Below are 22,582 nucleotides of genomic sequence, written 5' to 3'. Positions count from 1 at the left end.
TCTTGTCGCCTTGGCCCATGTCCTTTTTTCATTGGAATATATGATATCAATATGTAACGAAACCTTTTTTTGGTATTGTTGTGTTTTATAGCTCTCCAGTGGCAAGTCACTCTGGATAAAAGTCCCTGTCAACGACTGTAAAAGTGAATATAAATATAAGTTAGGTATAAGGGATTGAATGTGTCTTAACAGAAGCCTTTAAGCTCTAAACTCTTTTCCCCTTAAAAATGACATCATGGAAAATTTAAGACATGTTTATCACAGCAGCTGTGCCCTTGATTTAAACTGTGCACTTGGAGCAGTGATCAACTCAGTACACACAACAACTATACAAACTATACAATACAATATTATTCTATATTTTAACCCTTGTCTTCTTGTTCTTGTATACATTAATGTGATGCTACCCGGGTTACTAGCAAACATTTGTTCAACTAAAGAAATGACGTGATGAAATTCATGTTAGATCCGATATTAAACCACACCAAACCACACTAATCATGGCGTTATTATTATTATTATTATTATTATTATTATTATTATTATTATTATTATTATTGTGTGTGTGTGTGTGTGTGTGTGTGTGTGTGTGTGTGTGTGTGTGTGTGTGTGTGTAGCATTCACCAAACCTGTCATTTATTAATATTACGGAACACATGACAGAGAATATCATTTATATCCTATAACTATATCCTATAATCATATCTGCATATGTTACAGCTGCAAGATGAAATAATAATCATTATTTGTGAGTGGTTGATTATTAAGAGATGAATGCTTATATATTGTACAGTTTGTCGTATTTAACACCGTGCTACATTTATCACAGGTCTATCATAATTAATAAGGAAAATAGATTGACAAACCTCGCAGCATCTTGGAGTCAGACACAACGGTGTTCAGATCTGCAGCGTTTGTGCTCGTGAATCCGTTTCACTTTCGATTTTACACATGAATCGACTCACAAGACTCAGTAGGACCACCTTTATATCTCTTCCATTGTTTTTTTTTATTCGGCTGAATTTCTCCTCTCTACTTACTGAAATATTAACATTTTATTTAATTTTATTTAATTTCAGCAGCAATGTCTATACAACTTCATTAGGCATGTGGAAGGCATTTTGAAGTCAAATTAAAGCCCAGGATTGTTGTGTACACTGTCGAGGATCGGTGTGAGACAGGTGGAGAGAGACAGGATGACTGCTAAATGTTCTCTGACTCTCTGTTAAATCGTGCATTTGTAGGAACCCTAAAGTGTAAGCGTGAATTTACAGCTGTTACAGCTGTTACAGTCCTCTACTCCTGAATATGAGGTGAAAGTACAGTACGTGGAGTAGATGAACGTTTTGCCTTAATTCACCTCTTCTCCTAAGGGTGAGTTAGAACAATGTTATCACTGTATATGATGAAATAAAGCTTGCAGTACAGTGACATTTTCACTGCAGTGCTCAGTGACAGTTAAACTTTCACAAGCTTCGATATTTAACCGATACCAGGACGTGCACTGCTGTCATGCACTGTTTAGATTATGTGCACGATGTTACATAAGCATTGCATTTCATATGGTTACTAGTCTGCTTTATTTCGAGCTTATTGTAAGAGATACTGCTGCAGTGCCTCCACCATGTCTTGTTGAAATGGGAGTGATTATAGATCCTTATACCACATCGGCGTTGGATTTTCAAATCTGGCCAGAAGGGGCTGATTAATTAGCTGTTAGCAGCTCTAATAGTAGTGCGGCTGCAAATCACAGGTTTATATTCATTTTATTCCTAATTCACAGGGTCTTAGACATAATCTAAACCAAATAATAAACATGCTATGTTTAATATACGAATAATAAACAGACATTTACTTAGCGTTTCTGGGAGGAGTCTCCAGTGTTAACACTTATACAGTATACAGCAACAGTATAGGAACAGATAGTTTTAAAGTTAATTAAAGTAAATAACACTTAATATTTAGTTGCATATCCATTGCTTGCAATAACTGCATCAAGCTTGCATCAAGAGATTACTGAAGCAGTTTAAAAACTACATCTAGACTGGCCCAGGGAAGACGAAGTGGCTTGGAGCAGGCTGGATGAGCATTTTCTCAGCCAGTGAAAATTAAATCTCCCTCACACCGCAGAAAACCCATTTTTTTCCAGAAGTGCATGATGAAATATCACACTTCTGGGGAAAACCATACACTAGCTGTATTTATAACCCCACGGCGTCGGATTATTCAGCCATCATCGGGAATGAACGGCACGGCTGTTGAGCTATGCCAAAGGTGGAGGGGGCACTTGCGAGATACTTCTCTCCATCAGGTGATTTAGGGTGGTCAACTTTGCTATCCAAGCCATGTGAGGCCACCTCAGTGTTGGGGGGCAAGGCCTATGTGTTAGTTGTCACAGACAATACAGCGGTGGTCTCATATATCAACCACCAGGGGTGATTACGTTCATGCCCCCTGTTCAGGCAGGTGCAACTAATTATTCTCTGGGCAGAGGGAAATTTTTTGTCAGTGAGTGCAATGTACAATGTGAGGGCAGACATCCTGTTGAGGAAGGGCTGAGGCCCAGGGATTGGAGGCTCCATCCACAACTGGATGTGTTCGGCCAAGAGGAAGTGGATGTGTTCGCCTCAGAGGAGACAACATACTGCCCGCTGAGCTTCGTCCTCAGTCCTCCCGCACCACTGGGGCTGGACGCCATTGTGCACACGTGGCCGAGATCACGTCTGTACTCTTTTCCCCCAGTTGCTCTGCTCCCACAAGTTCTGGCGAGAGTTCGCCAAGACCGTCTATGTCTGCTGCTAGTAGTACCTTATCGGCCAGCTCGAATATGGTTCTCGGAGATAACATCCCTGCTAGACGGCACTCCTTGGGAGATTTTGTCTCAAGCTGGAGGGCTGATTTAAGACCCTCAGCCAGAACTATGGAAACCGTGGGTCTGGCCCCTGAGGGGCACCAGCTCATAGATTCTGGTCTCGCAAGTGAGGTTGTAGAGACCATATTGAATGCTAGAACACCATCCCCGAGGAAATTGTAAGCACTCAAGTGGCGATTTTTTGTTTTTTGTCTTGTGGTATTAGTTTAGTTTTCACAAACATCACATCAAAATTGATATTGTATCATATTAACCCTTATTATATCAGGCGAATGTAATGATTTCAAGTACACATAATGCCAAGAAATTCTTATATGGTTTAAATAATAAATTAAATACTGCTGCTGATACTATTACTACTACTACTACTAATAATAATAATAATAAATTATAGTATTACTGCATGAAACTTATGTTGTGATATTTTACTCAAGAATTCATTATTATATACTCAGTGAACATGCACAGCCATATAAAGGTTTTTATTTTTTATTTTATTTGTTTTATTTTCACAAACATCACATTACCTTTTAGCATAAGCGTATGAGAATTTTATTGATTAGAAACAAACATTCATGAAGTCTTTACACACAGATTCAGTCTTGTTATATTCTGTTACATTCTTGTCAGACTTCGTTTCCGATTTTAATGTTCTGTGCATTTAATAAGCATTAAATATAGAAACTACAAAATATAGTGGAGTAACATTAAATATAGTGGAGGTAATCTTAAACTTATGAACAATTACAAGGTAATATCAAGTCATACTAGTTTTGCGTAAGCAATTCTTCATTTACTACACCCTAACAGTGGTTCAACCTAGAACCCTCTCAGAAACAGAAAATCTCTGTTGTAAGGTTCTACATGAAACCTTTATTAATCAAAGAATCCTTTATATGTATATAAAGTATATGTTAGGATGATTGCATAATGATTGATGTCAAAATACTCATAAGGTTTGAAAGGAAAAGTTCTAACTGTAATGAAAATGAAGCTGATTCAAAAGAATTGATGAAATTTTAAAAAGTATTTAGAAGAAAGATTAGTGTTTATTTTATGTTTGTTGTGCAGTTATAGTTAGATTACGTTGCTATTTCGTTGCCATTATGTCAGGCTGCTGTATAATTAGAGTTATATTAGGCTGCTGTTTATTCGCCAGTATGTTAAGTTAATGTTTATTACCATTATATTAAGCTGCTATATAGTCACAGTTACAGTCCCCCTGCAAAAATATTGGGACGGCAAGGCCAATTAAATTGTTTTCACTGTAGAGTGAAGACATTTGCTTTTGAGATTAAAAGAGGAATATGAGAAGAGAGTTTAGAATTTCAGCTTTTATTTCCTGGTATTTATATATAGATACAGAACATAGCACAGTTTGTATCAGACCACCCAATTTGTAAGGGAGCAAAAACATTGGAACACGTGACTGACGGGTGTTTCTTGTTCCCCAGGCGTGTCCTGTTAGATCGACTGTTTAAACAATAAATAGCTCTGAACATCTACTCTTCAGTTTCACCTGTGAAGACTGCATATGTTGTTATAAAGGATAAGCCAACATGAAGATCGGAGAGCTGTCTAGGGGAGAAAAGCGAGCCATTTTGAAGCTGGGAAAGAGGGAAAATCTATCAAAGCCTTTGCAGAAACACTGGGTAAAGCCAATACAACAATTTGGAATGTCATGAAAATGAAAGAAACCGCTGGTGTACTGAGAAACAGACACTGAACGGGTCAGTCAAGGAAAACAACAGCAGGTGACGACAGAGAGCTGTGAAGACAAACCCAACAACAACTGTCAGTGACATCACCAACAAGCTCCACAGGGCAGAATTGAAGGCATCACAAGCCACCGTTTGAAGAAGTCTTCGAGAGCAGAAATATCGAGGCCGTACCACAAGATGCAAACCAGTCATCAGCAGTACGAGTCAGAAAGTCAAATTGGAATTGGCAAAGAAATACAGAGATGATCCACAAAAGTTCTGGAACAAGACGAACCTCTACCAAAGTGATGGAAAGACCAAAGTGTGGAGAAAGAAAGGATCTGTTCATGATCCAGAACATACAAGCTGATCTGTGGAACATGGTGGAGGTAGTGTCATGGCTTGGACTTGCACGGCTGCTTTTGGAACATTCTCACTAATCTTTATTGATGAACTCATGATGGAGCAGCAGAATGAATTCAGAACTGTACAGGAACATTCTGTCTGCAGATTTACAGAGAAATCCATCCGAATGAATCAGAGGAACTTCATCATGCAGCAAGACAACGATCCAAAACACACTTCCACCTCAACACAGGACTTCATCAGGGGGAAAGTGGAAGGTTTTAGACTGGACAAGTTCATCACCAGACCTTCACCCAACTGATCAGCGTCTCACCTCCTGAAGAGGAGACTAAAGGGAGAAACCCCCGAAACACACGACTACTGAAAGAAGCTGCAGTAAAAACCTGGAAAAGCAACACAAGTGTCAGTGAGTCACAGGATTGATGCAGTTTGATGAGTTTTTGCAAACAAGGGACACGCAGCCGAATGTTAAGTGTTATTTACTTTCATTTACTTCAAGACTTATCTGTTGCTATACTTTTGCTCACCTAAAAAGTGGGTGGTCTGATACAAAAGGTTGTATGTTTTATGTTTAACACGTCTAGATGTAAACACCAGGAAATAAAAGCTGAAATCCTAACCTCTCGTTTCATCTCCATCTTTTCATCTCGAACCCAACAGTCTTGGGTGTTCACCAAACTAATGAATTAGCCTCGGCCTCTCTGAAGGGATCGTTTCTTACGCTGCTGTGTAGCTACAGTTATCTTAGACTGCTGTGTAGTTACAGTTATGTTAGACTGATGTGTAGTTTCAGTTATGTTATGCTGATGTGTAGCTACAGTTATAGGAGGTATCACCGTAGTTTGAGTGTCACCATGTCCGTCACTTTTCGGAATGAGAAAGGGAATAACTAGCCCAATAACAACAACAACAACAAAAGCAGAGACACCCAAACAGATACAGCATCTTCGGGATGGCCATGGATGAACTGGTATAAGCTGCTGGAAAAAAAAGAAAACACAATGAAACACAAAATCCACTGCAAACCTGTTCTCTATTCCAGAGCAGACTCTGAGAAAACAATCCGTGAACAATTTAAAATCATGCAAATTGTTCTAGTTACTGAATAATCATGGAAATTAGAACAGGCAGAAATGATCATTTACTACATGTTCAACACTCACCGGGGTACTGGGGCCCATAGAGACCAGATAATCACTGACGGATTTCAGTGCCTCCTCATTGGTCAAGCATTCCAGCAGTCCCTTATCTTCATGACAGAGGAAGTCTACAGCAAATACACCATCCCTATCCACACACCTTTTGCTCTGTGGTGCAATGTAATTTTCATCAAACGTGTGGTGGAGCGCCACGAGGATGACAGGCCGATTTGCTGAGAGAGAGAGAGAGAGAGAGAGAGAGAGAGTGATAGAGTGATAGAGAGAGAGAGAGAGAGAGAGAGAGAGTGATAGAGTGATAGAGAGAGAGAGAGAGAGAGAGAGAGAGAGAGAGAGTGATAGAGTGATAGAGAGAGAGAGAGAGAGAGAGAGTGATAGAGTGATAGAGAGAGAGAGAGAGAGAGAGAGAGAGAGAGAGCGAGAGAGAGGGAGAGAGAGAGATAGAGTGAATGAGAGAGGGAGAGAGAGAGAGAGAGAGTGATAGAGTGATAGAGAGAGAGAGAGAGAGAGAGAGAGAGAGAGAGAGTGTGAGAGAGAGAGAGAGTGAATGAGAGAGAGAAAGGATAGTGTCGTGTTAATACGTTACTGTGTTACGTCACTATTTCTCAGTAAACACCAGATCCGAGGTGGTAAAGCTCGGCAGGCCCGAGGCTGGTATGAAATGAATTTAACTGGCATTAATGGACAATGAAAGATCAGTTCTTCTGACTTTATTTTAAATTAATTTGAATAATGCATCAGTGTGATTATTTAAATACATACAGTCTGCCTCTATTGTGCATTCTTTCTAATTTAATACAACAGTTTTTATTAGAAATTGGATTATCAACAACAATTTGAGTGAAAAGTAGAAGCTTTGAAATATTTGCATGAAGTTTCTTAGTATTTGGTACGTCCCGTTTTTGCTTGTGACCGTGTGCACTTGAGCTGCCGTTGACTCCACAGGTTTGTGTAAAACCTCATGATCCATTTTAGATCAAATCCATCGGAGTGTCGTCTGATCACACGCTTCAGTAGAAGAGATCAGACATGAGGACAATCTGACCTTTTGTACAAAGCAGTGAACATGGTTATCAGGTCATCTCGGTCTGCAAGCTCCACTTCCCAGCAGGCACCGCGGCCTAAAAACATGGCCACCGCGGACTACGCTCCCCAGAGCACACATACACTGCCTCGATCACAATCACCGAGCTTCTGTTTGAACACACCTGCGTTCAATCGACCACACACACACTCGCTGGCTCTTTAAAACAGACTCTTATTCACAACATGAATGTGAAGTATATGCTCCGTTTTGTCTCTGTGTACCTGACGTCACCTGGCCTGTGCTTAGTCTTTGTTATAGTTTATCGATTTACGTTTCTGCCTAGCCGATTTCAGTCTGTTTGTTCATCGCCTGATCTCCGCCTGGTTTCTGACACCGAACCTGCCTATAAATCCTGGATTTGTTTGCCTGTGTTTTACTAAACTGGTTAACCTGCAAACCTCCATTACGTGATAATGGTCAACATCATACGTTAGCTTACATTTAAATAGGGCCCTAGAAATAGTGCAGAATCTTGAATATTAAATATTGAAGATATTGCACATTTACTTTCATTCATCACTAATGTAGAATGTGGCAGAAATCCAAAATAAACATGGTATTAGTATTTAATGGTATTTATTGGTATTTAACTTGGTATTTAAATTAGCACAAAAAAACAATCAAATAGTACAGGTATGATTTTTTTATGCATTCTTAACTACTAACCGCTTCACATAGAAAGAACTGGTTAAAGCTACGTTCTAAACTGCATACTACAGTTCTAGATATTATGTCAGAACAGTCTGTCAGGCAAATATGGGAATGTATGCTGGCGTTCTGTTTTGTCTTCTGTATTTAAAACAGTAGTTAATGATATTGGACATGGTCTTAATTGACCGAAGGAAATCTCTTACTTGGAATATTTCGAAGAGCAGCTTCAATGTCTGTTCCAGCCCGGGACACAATGGGTACAAAAGCCATGATGACATCACAATAATCCTCTGAATCCACTTGATGGAGCTGAAGGCGTTTCTTCAACCGTTCCTCAATCTTACTTTGGACATCCAAGAATTTCCTACTTTCATTGGTTGAGAAAAGGCGTGTTTTTGTTCCTGGAGACAAAATGACACACAGTTGTAGTTCGATTCCTGTCAGCTTTTCCACAGAGCTTATAAATTACAGCAGAATAAGTGGTCGCTTCGTGAACATTCGCAGCCAGTCATTACAGATATAAATTCTGTACTACATCCTGTTTCGAATAAAAGTGAAATAATGGAGGAAAGAGAGTTTCCAAACTCCTCAGCATTTCTCACATCTAAAAGGAAAGTCACATTTTTATTCTGCTCTTCTGAACACACCTGAAGGGGTTAATTATGGAATGAGCAATGAGAACAACGTCCATCGGTCCAGCAGGTCAATGTTACTGAAATTCATGTCTAGAAAGCACGTCTGGATCTCCTTTGCATTTGTGGTCTGAATAGTACTATAGGAATGAATAGTAATATAATACGGGTATATTGCACCACATAAAGGAACTGAAATCATTACGGCACAGACATTTAACAAAGCTTTATTTGGCTTTGAAATGAAAGTACTGTATTTCATGATGCAGCATTATTACATACAACTCTACATATAAAAAGACATCCTGAAAATATGGTGCACAAGAGTCTAAAATCGACGAATTAACCATGTCTGGAATCTGATGATCTCTCAGCCACAGCTGAAAGAAACACGTGAACAAACCTTGAAGCATTCTGGAGGAAGACTGATAACGAGCCTTTCAGAATCGTTGTGGTTGTTTGTGCTCCTCGTTTCCTTGAGACTGTCCCTAAAGACGGCTAATGGACTCAACCACTACTTTCAGTTTTGGTTATGCACAGCATTTAGCAGGAGCCACACACACACACACACACACACACACACACACACACACACACACACACACACACACACACACAAAAGTGGTGATCAGCTGATCAAAGTTCACCTCCATTTCAGAGTTCACCATCCCACATGCTGCTATAAGATAAGGCAAACAATAACTGCACTGTTTATTTAATACGTACACCCAAAAAATCACTCTCATGAAAACCATTTTGTAAATAAAAATATGAATATTTTTAATTGCCCTCAGTCTTGGGGAACGCTTGTCGCCTTGGCCCATGTCCTTTTTTCCTTGGAATATATGATATCAATATGTAACGAAACCTTTTTTTGGTATTGTTGTGTTTTATAGCTCTCCAGTGGCAAGTCACTCTGGATAAAAGTCCCTGTCAACGACTGTAAAAGTGAATATAAATATAAGTTAGGTATAAGGGATTGAATGTCTCTTAACAGAAGCCTTTAAGCTCTAAACTCTTTTCCCCTTAAAAATGACATCATGGAAAATTTAAGACATGTTTATCACAGCAGCTGTGCCCTTGATTTAAACTGTGCACTTGGAGCAGTGATCAACTCAGTACACACAACAACTATACAAACTATACAATACAATATTATTCTATATTTTAACCCTTGTCTTCTTGTTCTTGTATACATTAATGTGATGCTACCCGGGTTACTAGCAAACATTTGTTCAACTTAAGAAATGACGTGATGAAATTCATGTTAGATCCGATATTAAACCACACCAAACCACACTAATCATGGCGTTATTATTATTATTATTATTATTATTATTATTATTATTATTATTATTATTATTGTGTGTGTGTGTGTGTGTGTGTGTGTGTGTGTGTGTAGCATTCACCAAACCTGTCATTTATTAATATTACGGAACACATGACAGAGAATATCATTTATATCCTATAACTATATCCTATAATCATATCTGCATATGTTACAGCTGCAAGATGAAATAATAATCATTATTTGTGAGTGGTTGATTATTAAGAGATGAATGCTTATATATTGTACAGTTTGTCGTATTTAACACCGTGCTACATTTATCACAGGTCTATCATAATTAATAAGGAAAATAGATTGACAAACCTCGCAGCATCTTGGAGTCAGACACAACGGTGTTCAGATCTGCAGCGTTTGTGCTCGTGAATCCGTTTCACTTTCGATTTTACACATGAATCGACTCACAAGACTCAGTAGGACCACCTTTATATCTCTTCCATTGTTTTTTTTTTATTCGGCTGAATTTCTCCTCACGTCTTACTTACTGAAATATTAACATAAGCCCTTCAAGACTTTATTCTCAATATTAAACACTCGAATGCCTTTCCACTGTTATTTCTCAGCTACTGAATCATCTAAACGGCTCTTCAGACCTAGGAGTCGGTTCCCAGCGTTCATCTAAAACGCCCACTCATTCGTAAACGACACATCAACTCACCACTATTCCCAGTGTCTATTAGGGAATCGACTCTTTTCGGATAGATCCTTTCACAACTATATCGGCAGAAAAGAAAAACAGATGTCTGTGGTAATAAAGTAAAAGTGTTACATGAATTTTATGACTAGATGAGTAAACTATTTGCCTGTCTGTCCTTAATACTACTAATTGCTTTATTGTTTTGTGAGCCAAGGAATTCTCATATAATGAGCATATAGATAACGTTGTAAAATAATGTTGTGGATATATTTAATTGAATATTTCACAGAAAAATCTGTAATATATTCTCAGTCATATTTTGTGAAAGCCTGTTCATACAGAAATGCATACAGTAGTAGGCTATGTACATTTTATTTAACAGGTCACTTACATGCATAGTCACACAATACTCATTTCATTTAAGCCCTAGCATGTGAAATATTGCTGATTAAAGGTAAAAAAAAAAAAAAGAAAAGAAAAGAAAAGGAAAAGAAAAAAAGAAAAGAAAATAATTCATAAGACTGATATATACATTTATAATCATATATCTGACACTTTAAGGTCCTTGTGTCTTTGTTCTGCCTTTTCATTTTTAATATACGTTAAATGTAACAATGGATGTTATGTACAAGAAAGTCTTCTGTTGTTGTACTAGAATTGTTTAATGTTCGCACATTACTTGTTAAAACCGTCCCAAAAAAAAAAAAATTCTACAGTAATTTAACTGTAGCTAATTTACAGAAATCAATCAAATGTATTTCATACTGGTCAACCGCCTGTGGTATTAGTATTATTATCGTGATTTACCCATGTCTTCACGTAAAAACCAACACCAATGGCTATCGCTATTAAAATAACAAAAATGAAACAGAAGATGAATACCAGTGGATTACACTGTGTCTGTGATCCGGTTGTTTGTAGCTGTTGGGAAAAAAAGTCATTGAGACACAATAGTTATATATGAGTACTGGCTGGTGCTAATAGCTCTGGTTAAAAAAAAATTCTGTAATGATGACAGTGACAAATGACTGGATAATTGGTCAATGAATGCTGTTGTTTTTGTCTACCTGGGTATTGGGTGAAGCTCCTTTAGAGATCAGATGATCAGTGACAGCTTTCAATGCCTCATCATTGCGTTGGGATCTGAGCAGTCCAATGTCTTCATAACAGAGCAAATCCACAGCAAATACATCATCCCTGTCTAGGTTCCAGGTGCTGTTTGGAGCCATGTAATTCTCATCAAATGTGAAGTGGAGCACCATGAGAACAACAGGCTGACCCGCTGGAAGAATGCGAGATTCACAGGACAACGTTGTGTTCATAATCAACACTCACATTTGCTCCGAAAACACCATGGAGGGAGAATTGTTTGTGTCAGAAAGAAAGAGGAATGGCCCAATATCCAAACGTGACTATTATCAATTTATCTATTTCAATTTGCCATTTTCTTCGTTTTTCTCTCTCTTTCTATTCCAATTTTATTTTTAAATGATAAAACTAATTCTCATCTTCGACAGCATATTGATGTAGCCAATACAGACAATGAGTTTAGGTGCAGTATGCTGTATAAACACCAAATTACAATCTGTTTCAAAACTAGAAAGTTCAACGCGAAATTCGGACAAAATAAAGAAACCTGCTTGTTTTATCCGGGTCCTAATGTCCTTTATTTAGCATTACATGGCCTTAGGTTATAAGCGTCTATCTCTCATTGGGTTTGGGTATTCGAGAAAATGGCAAACTGGTATAGATGAACATTGTACTATCATACAGAAATTAATAGTACGTTAGATTATTATATCACTTATTAAGACTAGGAGACTATATTGGTATTCTATTTATTCAACTTCTCTATATATCAGCGTGGGAAAATATTTCCACACCTCAGTTATAAGAAATCATACATGTATTTTACCAAAAAAAAAAAAAAAAAAACATGAAAATGTTTTTATTTACATTTGAATTGCTGGTAAACCCAGTCAGTCTGCCGAAAGAAAGTTTAAAACCTGTCTAGCCTCACCAAAAACCTAAGTGTGATTTCCTTACAGGGTTAATATGGTCGAATAGCTTTGTGCTGTAGTGAAGCAGACACTGAAGTCAGTTTATAATCATGTACCAGCTGGCAAAATGCCGGCGTGCTCCTGCACAGCAGTCGGAAAGAAATCTTTAAATGAAAATGTCTCTCATTTTACTTTAAAATGCTAGAAGTTTACTCCTGATGGTTGAGATACCAAAACTGAAATATATTTCAGTTCAGGAAAGTGTGTAACTTTCACAACTAGTAGTCCAAGGCCACCACAGATATAATCTAATACGGTAATTAGTGATTTTAAACATAGCCACATTTAACTAAAAGATTACTCCTTACTTCTCGGGATCCTCTGAAGAGCAGCTTCAATGTCCGTTCCTGCCCGAGATACAACTGGGACAAAAGCGATGATGACGTCACCGTGGTTCTCTGCATACGCTTCACGAAGCTGTAGACGTTGCCTCAGCCGACTCAAAATCTCCACATGGATATTTATGGTGTTCCCGAGTACCATCGGGAAGAACAGCAGCGTTTTTGATTCTGGAGACGAAACGACACGCGGCAGCACTAAAACTCTCTGTACAATGGTGATCGGAAAGTAAAGTCTACAATGAAAATGAAACAAGCCTATTTTTCCTGATTGATTTTTAGACGTTACATTAATCGCTACATTTTATAACACAATAACACATATAAATTCCTTAAATGCATTCATTTAAATGGATTTCGTATCTGCCTATTCAGGCACAAATGGAACAGACTATACTAGGGATTGATAGGGAACTGAATTGATTTGCTCAATTTTTGACAGAAGTTTACAAAAGTTAAGAACATAGAACATCTGTCCAGCAGGTATTGAATGTTGGCTGTGGTCTGAAAACATAAACCAAAATTGTTATAGCACACAAACCACCTTAAATCTTATCAAATCAGTCCCAAATATAAACACAGGCGTTATCTAATATCACCCTCTCTCCCTGCTACAGGTATTCTTTATATACTTGGAAGAGGATTCCAAGTGGAACCCTTTTAGAAAGCTAGAAACCGTTAAGCATGCAAAGAACCCTTATGGTACCTTTATTTCCCCCCTAAGAATACTTAACTGCTGCTTATTTGTGTCTGTTAATTACATTTACTCTGTTATTCGTGATAGCATTTTTACACATCTGACTTTTGTATTTTGGGTCAAAACTGCAAGCTGTTTTAAATATCCATGTGCAATCACACCCGGTTCACCTGAGAGCAGTAGTCTCAGGTCCTTTTCAGGTGAACAGATGAAAGTAATCAGCTGTATAGAACTACACTCACTGGAGAACAGGCTGAAGGGAAAATTTCCGCCTTCTTACAAGCCGAGAATTATTCCTGAGTACAGACTTTAATATTCAGATGTATTCAGTATTCAGATTGAGTACAGTATTTAGTATTCAGAAGTGGAAATGCAGATACGCTATACAGCAAAGACTATAGCAGGGATTTTTTTTTTTTTTATCTACTCCTATCAGGTTTCACAATACTTCCTGGCAGTGTGTTAGTGTGCTATCCTGCCCCCTGTTTACCGTACCATTTTATAAGTAATTATTCTCGAGCGATGCACTCTTTTTTCTGCTTAATTTTGTAAACAATAACGTTTTTGCCAGCATGTGAAGGTTTCTTGCTATCACACTTTGTAGTTTGTAGTAATTAGGTGTATTTATTCTGTTTATTTAATGTCCCGTGGAAATCTGCCACTAATGTTCCCACTCGGGATCAATAAAGCCCATCCATCCATGCATCAATCTAAAAAATGTCCTGGAATTTTAGATTATGGCTTCAGAAGGATTTGACATTTTTTGTAAATACATGAAGGAAAAGGGCACAAGCCTGCATTTATTCCCTGTGATTCCCTGTGTGAGTATACCGTTTAATTATGTTTAACGTATTGTCGTGTGTTTTGAGTTTCCAGGCAACCAAAATACTGGACTGGGTTGGATTAGATAATGAATTTATGTTTAGCGTATGTTCTGTATATTAAAATGATATAGAAGTCCAGTTCTGGAGCTTAGCGTCTAAGTTTTTGGCCTACTGACCTGAAGGTTGTGAGTTTAAAGCCCTGCTGAACCATGCACTACGGCCTTTGTACTTATACTGGATTCTGCTTCAGTACAAGCTATCTAAATTTAGATTTTATTATTTAGGATCATATAGTAGACAATACTTTCAATCAGAAAAAATAACGTTGTTTTTTTTTTCTTTTGTAAACCATGAGGTCTTAGAACATCAAGGGTGCGGTGCTCCAGAGAATTAACAGGGAGGAGAAAGCTCCTGAAACACACCCAGCAGACTAAAACACACCTCGACTGTGAGAGGAGAGTCTGTTTTGAAAACATGCTAATGATCATAACTGACAGAATAATTATAAATCAACATTTCAAACAACATTATGAGGGCACAACAACACACCTGGAGGTCCATATGACACTATGAAAATTCTTAACTTGTCTAACAATTATCCAAATTATGACTCTTTTGAATGCTTTTTTTTTTTTAAATAGTATTTTAAAGCTCCTTATTCACCACCACTGATGCGTGAACACATGTTTGACAGCTCAGTTCTGCTATGCGTACTATGTGAACCGGAGGGTGGTGTGATCAACTGAGCGCACCATCCGCACTGAGCTCCCTGAGCAGCAGTCTGTCTACAGCAGGCGGAGCTGAACCAAAGCCAGGAAGATAGTGAAAGACCTCAGCCATGTGAATAATACATTCTTCTCTCTGTTGCAATCAGGGAAGTGCTTCGACTCCCTGAAGGCCAACACAGAGAGATTATGAGGAGGAGCTTCTTCCCACAGGCCATTAGGGCCCTCAACCAGAACAACACCTAGGACTAGACTTTTTTAATTTTTTACATTACTGTTAATATACTTGTATTACCCTGTATTGATAAATATTTATTACATTCTGTTAGATATTTGACTGCAACTACGTTGGCCTGATGTTGCACGGCATTGAACCGCACATATCTGCGTGTTACTCCACGTATAGTCCATGCTTTTTCTTCCTTCCATCTTTAATATCCTTTACACTATATCATTTTTTAAATAATTTCATGTTTTTTGACTTCTGACTTTGATGTTTTTATATATTACAGTTTCAAGTTTAGTATAATTCACCATCATTCTGCCTTTGTGTTGAGGAATGCGTGCACACCTTACAACACGCGCAACGTGTAACCTGCAAGAACATGTTTTTCCTGTTACTTGTTTGTTTCCAAAAAGAAGGTAACCTTCTTGCAACCACCGTAATGTCTGCAGCTTAAATATTTCCATTTGACAAATGGAAAAAAAAAGAAAAAAAAAACCTCACCAGTTAAGCATAACATCGCAATATAATATGCATCCCATGGTAGTATATTTCTCATGCAATCAGAATGCCAACAGGTTATGTTTAACATATATTTGAACATTAAAAATGGACATGACGGCATATGTTTGATATATGTTATCATACGATAAATATTGAGAATTTCACTGGCAAAATGATACATTTATTGCAGATATATTTGGGATATCAAGTCATATATATGCATACATGTCTCTTCAGTATAATAATAACGATAAGGTTAATAAAAAAAGACTGATTTGCAGCTAGCTCGAGTGCCTCTACAGTACATATTAGAGTATGAAGTTTTTTTCTGAGTTTCACAAGAAGTGTGTTTTCTTTCCTTCTTTCTTTCCTTCTTTCTTTCTTTCTAATGGTCTAAAGTGCTGTAATAAGAGCACACCAGAATGTCTAAAAGTAAAGTCCTGTTTTACTTAAAGCCACTCATGAGAATCTAGTCTTGCAACATTCTGCATGTTAAGAACACATCCTGAAAACAACAAAGGATTGGATCAAGTACCTGCCTCGTTTCAGGATCCCTTTTCCAACAAAGACCCCAAAAATATAAAAGCTGTAGCCTATTATGAAATATGAATCTATTGACAAACCTGGAACCATTTTGAAGGGAGAAGGATCACAACCGGACTTTTCAGCGTCTCTGACTGAGGAGAGACGAGTATCACGTTCAGGTTTTTTTCTTTTCTTTACACGATTGATGGGCGTGGCCAGTCAGAGTTAAAGCTGCGATAGTATGATTAGTGAACGTCTACATCATAGAATGGCATAATGGTAATAATAATTATAATAATAATAGTGGTGTAGTTTTATACTAATGTGGAGAGAGATGTGTATTCATGTGTATTGTTAACAGCTGTAATCATAAAGCAAGATCTGTTCGTTTTTCTAGTTTAAAGGCTTTACTGTATCAAGATTTCTACCCCATGTTTGTTATTACATATACATTCATTTACTATCATACCCAGCAAAATCCCTTTCAGTGAACACGACTTAAAGTTGTGTTAAAGAGATATATTTGTGTTTGCACTTTAGATAGGAATGCACACACACCTCGCAGTGTCACTACATGAACATGTTTTTCCTGTTGGTCCTGCTGAGAGCTAAGCAAAATATAGCACGAGTTATGCTATGGCATTTTTTAAATAATATAATTTTATGCAAATTCACCCACAGAAAGTCACTATATGTTTTCGTTTGCCATTAAATGCTATATACAGCTCCCTCAACTAATATTGGCACCCTTGGTAAATAAAAATTTGACCTCATATTTATACCCCTGTGAAACAGGAAGTCATGGTTGAACAATTTCCTGTTCCTAGTCACTGAGGTGTACCAAAAAATTTTTTTTTTTAAATATCAATGGGAATATACTTCAAATATATTTTTCTCATCTGAATTCATAGGGGTGCCAATAATTGCTGCACACCTATATTTAACAAAGATATTTTTGGGGGGATAAACCTGTGTCGTGTTTGCAATTGTTTGATATCCATGAGAGTAGAGCATTTCTGTGAATACTTAAAGTTAAACCATAAAGACGCAAATTTTCACAGCCTTCTTTGCTCGTATTTACCAAGGGTGCCAATATTAGTGGAGGACGCCGTGTAAACTTTAATAGCTGGCAGACAAATGGAGTGAATATTTTAATTCCCGGTGCTAAAATTTGATCTCTGTGAGGTGTCAAGGGAACAAAAATACCAATGAATCTAGATTTTCTCATAATAGTGCAAATAAAACAGAATATTTTGTGTCACGGCATGAAACTCACGTTCACGATAGTCTGATATTTCATTAAATAATCATTCGTACGGAGATGTATACAGCCAGTCAGATTGAACAAAACTGTATTATTTATTTTCACAACCATAATTCACAAATAATACATTACGGTATGGCATAAGCATGCGAATACTGACAAATAGAGATAAAGCAAAAAAAAACAAAAAAACAACAACAACTATATATATACAGATAGAATTATATACAAAATACTTAGCTTTAACATTATTTAGATAATCAGCCTTCATTTTGTCTTTTAATTACAGGTATATTTAATGCACATTAAATAACGTAATCTGAAATGTACCACTAAACACACTGAGGCTAGTTTTGAATAAAATAAAAATAAATTAAAATCCTCACTCCCTAGCATTATAATTAAGGACAAAATACCCATGGCACGTTTCGGGGTTTCTTTTTATTTATCTATTATACTTATATTATCTATTTTTTATATATATATATATATATATATATATATATATATATATATATATATATATATATATATATATATAAAATGTATTTATTTATATTTTTATCCAGCTTTAGCATTTAGCTGTATTCATGGTAAACATTACCACAATATCTTATTAATAATGGCAGTGAAAATTTATCAGCTCTAATTCATTTTGAAATGAAATAGAAACTAAAACGAGTATTTAAGACCATTTCCTTGGACACACAGCACGTGTACATACTGAACTGCCTCAAAATGTTCTGAAAAATACAGGCAGTATGAAAGCTCCCAAAATTCCAACTCAACTGTGAATATGAACTTTTTTTTTTTTCCCCATAAATGGTAAGCGCAGCATAAATAACAAGAATATGACACAGTAAGGGAAAAACATTACTTCTTCTGTCTCCTTGTTGAGAACTTCTGCTCCTTAATCAGAGACAGATCCCATTCACATATTTATCCCAAGGGCACTATCCTCGCTCCTCGGCTTCCCATCAGACACTACAGATGACCTTCTAGTGCTCTGGAGCCGTGATGGAGACACACTCATTGCTTAAAAATGCTGCATGTTTGACAGAAATACTGTGGATTAATCGAGCACCTTACCAGATGTTACATTGTTTACAGTCAACTTAATAATTCTAGATAGCGAAGCGATTAACGTTAGCTAGCTAGCTAAAAGACAGCATGAGAACAAAACTTACCCTCAGGGTATGTGTACTTTTATGGTGTATTTTGTTATCTGATCCAATTCATATTTACGCTAACTAGCCAACATTACCCTCCTAACTCGATCTTTTCTATATTTCTGTGCTGTTTATTAAATACACTTACAGATAACTTTTTATCACGGGCAGGTCACTTCTTGACATATTCAGACCTTCTGAAGGCACTGGTCAAATTTTCTAATATTAATGTTGTTTTATCTAACTTATCTGATGCTGCTCAACGTTAGATAACATTGACTACTGCATACAGCTAGCTATTAGCTATTACTTACTAGCAGAATAATTATGCTAAGGTGCTAATGAAATCTTTAACCTCTCCTTAAAATTTTATTTTGGGCTTTTTTTTTGTTGTTGTTGTTGTTGTTGTTGTTTATCGTAATGTGATCTTGATTATGAGAAAGATATTACATTTGTTGGTTCGTTATTTTATGTGGTTTAAGACAGATTAGTTTGCTGCATAGTTACAGTTGATCAAAAACAAACAATGAATATCCAAGTTATTGCAGAAACAACACCAGCAACAACACAACCGACCAAAACGGGGACTACAATCAGCCTTAGTTGAGCTCGTCTGGATGTTTTTGCTGGATCAGTCTGTCGGGAAAAGAGGTAGAATTAGTGCAGTACTGTAAAACTGTTTTCTTTGCTAGCTGTTCAAAACTTACCTGAATATCCGGTGAAGCGCCCTTAGAGATCAGATAATCAGTAGTAGATTTCAGCATCTTGTCATTGTGCAGGCCGTTCAAAAGTCCATCATCTTCATGAAAGAGGATGTCCACAGCAAACACACCATCCTTCTTCACAGACAGTTTGCTATCTGGAGCAACGTAATTTACATCAAACGTGTGATGGAACACCACGAGGACAACAGGCTGACTCGCTGGAAGAAAGAGAGGAAAAAGAAATAACGTTGTGTTAATTAGAAAATAACTCATACAGGATACAGCCAGAGTGAATCACAGAAGCTTTGAAACATTAAAAAAAAAAAAAGAGTATGTGTTCAGGACTACACACCACCTTGCATCAAAAGCATTAGTTTGGTTGATGCTATATCCTAAACCCAAACTTACCACCATACTGTAGTGTGTAACCTATGGTGGTGTTCTGTTTTGAATACGATCGCTAATATAGTAATAAGTAATATTGAATATCACTCTGTACTCTCAAGCTTTTGAAGAGCAGATTGTATGTCCGTTCCAGCCCGAGACACGACAGGGACAAAAGCAATGACAACGTCACACTCCTCCACAGAATACACTTCACGGAGATGAAGACGTTTTTGCAGTCGCTCAATGAACTTGGTTTGGGCACCCAGAACATTCCCAAGTACCATGACGTAGAACGCCAGCGCATTTGATCCTGGAGACAAAATGAAACAGTGAATGTTTAAGATCAGTGGTACTTCTACATTTAATAGTCCTGTAAATCCTGTATTAGAAGCTATTTTGGCATATTTTTACACCAAGAGGAAAAGTTTTAATTCTGCATATATTTATTCTGCCCTATGGAGCACATTTGATTGGGTATTCTTCATACTACATACTATAATCACCCGCAATACACCCGACACACCTGGTATGTATTTGCATTCGTTCAAACAAATGAGGCTGGGTCTTATTTATTTATTTGTATGTTTGTTTGTTTGGTATAAGACTACCATCGCTAAAATAACCACACTTTACAACTGTAGCAAACAGGAAAGTATCTCAGAACGCACAACACGTCAAACCATGAGGCAGATGGGCTACATCAGCAGAAGACCACATTAGGTTCCACTCGTGTCAGCCAAGAACAAGAATCTGAGGCTATAGTGGACAAAGTCTGACATAAACCGGACAGCCGAAGAGTGTGAAAAGTGTTTTGAGTATTCGAGTTACCGTGGCCTTCTCCTCTGACCTAGCTCATCAACACCCACAGAACTGCCGTTCACTGGATGTTTTTTTTTGTTTTTCACATCGTTCTGTATAGAGATTGTTGTGTGTGAAAATTCCAGGGGAACCGCGGTTTCTGAAATAATCAGATTAGCCAACAATGATGATACAGTCAACGTCACAGATTTTTCCCGTTCTGATGTTTGATGTGAACATTAACTGAAGCTCTTGACCTGTATCTGCATGATTTTATGCACTGTGCTGCTGCCACTTGATTGGCTGATTGGATAACTGCGTAAATGTACACTCTAAAAAGTTATTACGGCTTTTATATGTAGCTTATATATTGTAGCTATATTTATATGTAGCTATATATTGATATACATAATGTTTGTGTTACGACAATAAATTAAGTTTGTAAATGTACGTGCTTCTATTTAATGAATTAAACCTAAAAATGACATTATTTAGCTATTTCCTTGATTTGACTTATTGAACTGATTTAAATGGAAATTCGGCCCTTAATTTAAATACGCCGATTCATGAATTGTTTTTTTTGTTGTTTTTTTTTTTATTTTGTGTAAGTGTTCCTAAAAAAGTGAGTGTATATGGGTTTAGGGAAGAGCTTTTCTCAATTCGAGAAACCAACAGGATGTGAGTTTTTCTTTCTTCTGCTGGTTTAGATTATATCTACAGTAATATATCACATTGTGTAGAAATAAACATATTTTACTGTGAAACATGACACCGCATGTTAAGAACACTTCCTGAAAAGTCTATGCGCCACAACAGAGGCTCGGTCTGTTGTAAAAATAAAAAATAAAAAAAGCCTCTGCACCATCACCGTAAAAATAGCTGTTAAGAAAATTAACCGAGCAAATGACAAAAGTGCAGCCTGACAAACCTGAAAGCATCTTGAAGGAAGAAGAATCTCAAGCATTCAAACGTCTCACGAGTTTGCACGTGGCGCGTCTTTCTTCGTGTGACTGCAGAAATTCAATCATTCGATCACTTTCAGTTTGACACAACATCCTGCTCTCAAGCCCCTTCTCGGTCCGTTTAGGATTACATTTTTAAGTTAAATTTTTGAGTATGATTAAAAAAAAAAAAAATACAAGTAGAACTTTCTACATCAAGTTTGCATTATTTACTCTTATTATTCTTATAATGCAGTCTTCACAGGTGAAACCTAGAGCTCAAACCAAGAGTAGACATTCAGAGCTATTAATTCTTTAAATAATCGATTTACCAGCGAACACCTCTCAGTCACGTTCCAATATTTTGGATCATTTGCTAGAATGGGTGGGCTCAAACAAAAGGTGCCATGTTCCAAGTTGTTTAACAGGTCTAGGTGTAAATATGAGGAAATGAAAGCTGAAATTCCCATGTTTAACTTCACTAATGCAAAAGTCAAATTTTTATAACTAATACAGTATACTTACACCTGCTGGTTTATGTAATGTCTCTGTGAAGACTTGTATGTGTAAACGGCATTAATAAGATGGATTCTCGCGTCTCTAGCTCAGTGGTTTTAAGGGTTCTTCCTGCGTTGTACTGCAATAGTTCCTGTTTACGCTGTATGCAGGAGCTGTCTGTGTGTTTAAGCTTCGATAACGCTCTGAAATGGCAGCCAACCCTGACTCACTACCGGTTGCAGCGTCTAAAATTTTGTGTGTTTCCGTACACGCCCATCTTAAAAACCCACCTGTCATTTAATATTGCACTGTTTTTGTAAGTACACCCGTAGAAAAAGGCTTCTTTATATATTAAGGGATCTCTGCCTTCTAAAAGGGCCTTTCTGATAAGGAAACACTTGTAGGGTTCTAACACGGAACCAAAGAACGCTTAAAGATCCCGGATTGGATCATTTTTGTCTAAGTGTGCAATGCAGAT

At 37.2% G+C, this 22,582-nt stretch overlaps 3 protein-coding genes across 12 annotated transcripts in view; all 3 read right to left on the bottom strand.

Moving 5' to 3' along the window:
• The window catches only part of LOC128629290 (uncharacterized), a 6,971-nt gene extending 5,727 nt beyond the window's left edge, over nt 1-1,244 (bottom strand). Inside the window, exon 1 of one of the 4 annotated variants that reach the window (XR_008393639.1) lies at nt 867-1,244. Coding sequence is in view for 1 of the 4 variants with exons in the window: in XM_053676672.1 (XP_053532647.1) it covers nt 867-876 (10 nt within the window). In the remaining 3 variants the exon portion in view is untranslated. The other 3 variants (XR_008393640.1, XR_008393638.1, XM_053676672.1) reach the window with 3 other exon arrangements.
• A 2,101-nt stretch (nt 1,245-3,345) lies between these two features.
• LOC108259355 (uncharacterized) lies at nt 3,346-16,554 on the bottom strand. Of its 6 annotated transcripts, XR_006981239.2 has the most exons (8): nt 16,442-16,554; nt 12,816-13,016; nt 11,515-11,729; nt 10,117-11,368; nt 8,869-8,979; nt 8,037-8,234; nt 6,102-6,310; nt 3,346-5,915 (listed from the first exon to the last, which is right to left on the bottom strand). XR_006981239.2 is itself a non-coding variant. In XM_047151645.1 (4 exons), exons 1-4 carry the CDS (start codon nt 16,449-16,451, stop codon nt 11,216-11,218), a joined length of 579 nt encoding a protein of 192 aa, XP_047007601.1. In that variant the 5' UTR covers nt 16,452-16,554; the 3' UTR covers nt 10,804-11,215. The 6 variants fall into 6 exon arrangements, 1 of the variants encoding a protein (XP_047007601.1); XR_006981240.2 differs by having other exon boundaries at nt 3,346-5,918; nt 8,869-11,368; XR_008393626.1 differs by having other exon boundaries at nt 8,869-11,368.
• A 1,599-nt stretch (nt 16,555-18,153) lies between these two features.
• LOC108259636 (uncharacterized) lies at nt 18,154-22,326 on the bottom strand. 2 transcript variants are annotated; one of them, XM_017459286.3, is made up of 5 exons: nt 22,132-22,326; nt 21,594-21,675; nt 19,980-20,177; nt 19,484-19,713; nt 18,154-19,412 (listed from the first exon to the last, which is right to left on the bottom strand). In XM_017459286.3, the coding sequence occupies exons 2-5, from the start codon at nt 21,601-21,603 to the stop codon at nt 19,290-19,292; spliced, it is 561 nt and encodes a 186-aa protein (XP_017314775.1). In that variant the 5' UTR covers nt 21,604-21,675; nt 22,132-22,326; the 3' UTR covers nt 18,154-19,289. The 2 variants fall into 2 exon arrangements, with proteins under 2 accessions (XP_017314775.1, XP_017314776.1); XM_017459287.3 differs by having other exon boundaries at nt 19,484-19,698; nt 22,132-22,325.
• Nucleotides 22,327-22,582: the final 256 nt, after the last annotated feature.

Source organism: Ictalurus punctatus, chromosome 27 (assembly GCF_001660625.3).
Source record: "Ictalurus punctatus breed USDA103 chromosome 27, Coco_2.0, whole genome shotgun sequence".
NCBI lineage: Eukaryota > Metazoa > Chordata > Actinopteri > Siluriformes > Ictaluridae > Ictalurus > Ictalurus punctatus.
The sequence above is the reverse complement of the archived record's forward strand: the minus strand, read 5'-3'. Positions and strand labels throughout refer to the sequence as shown.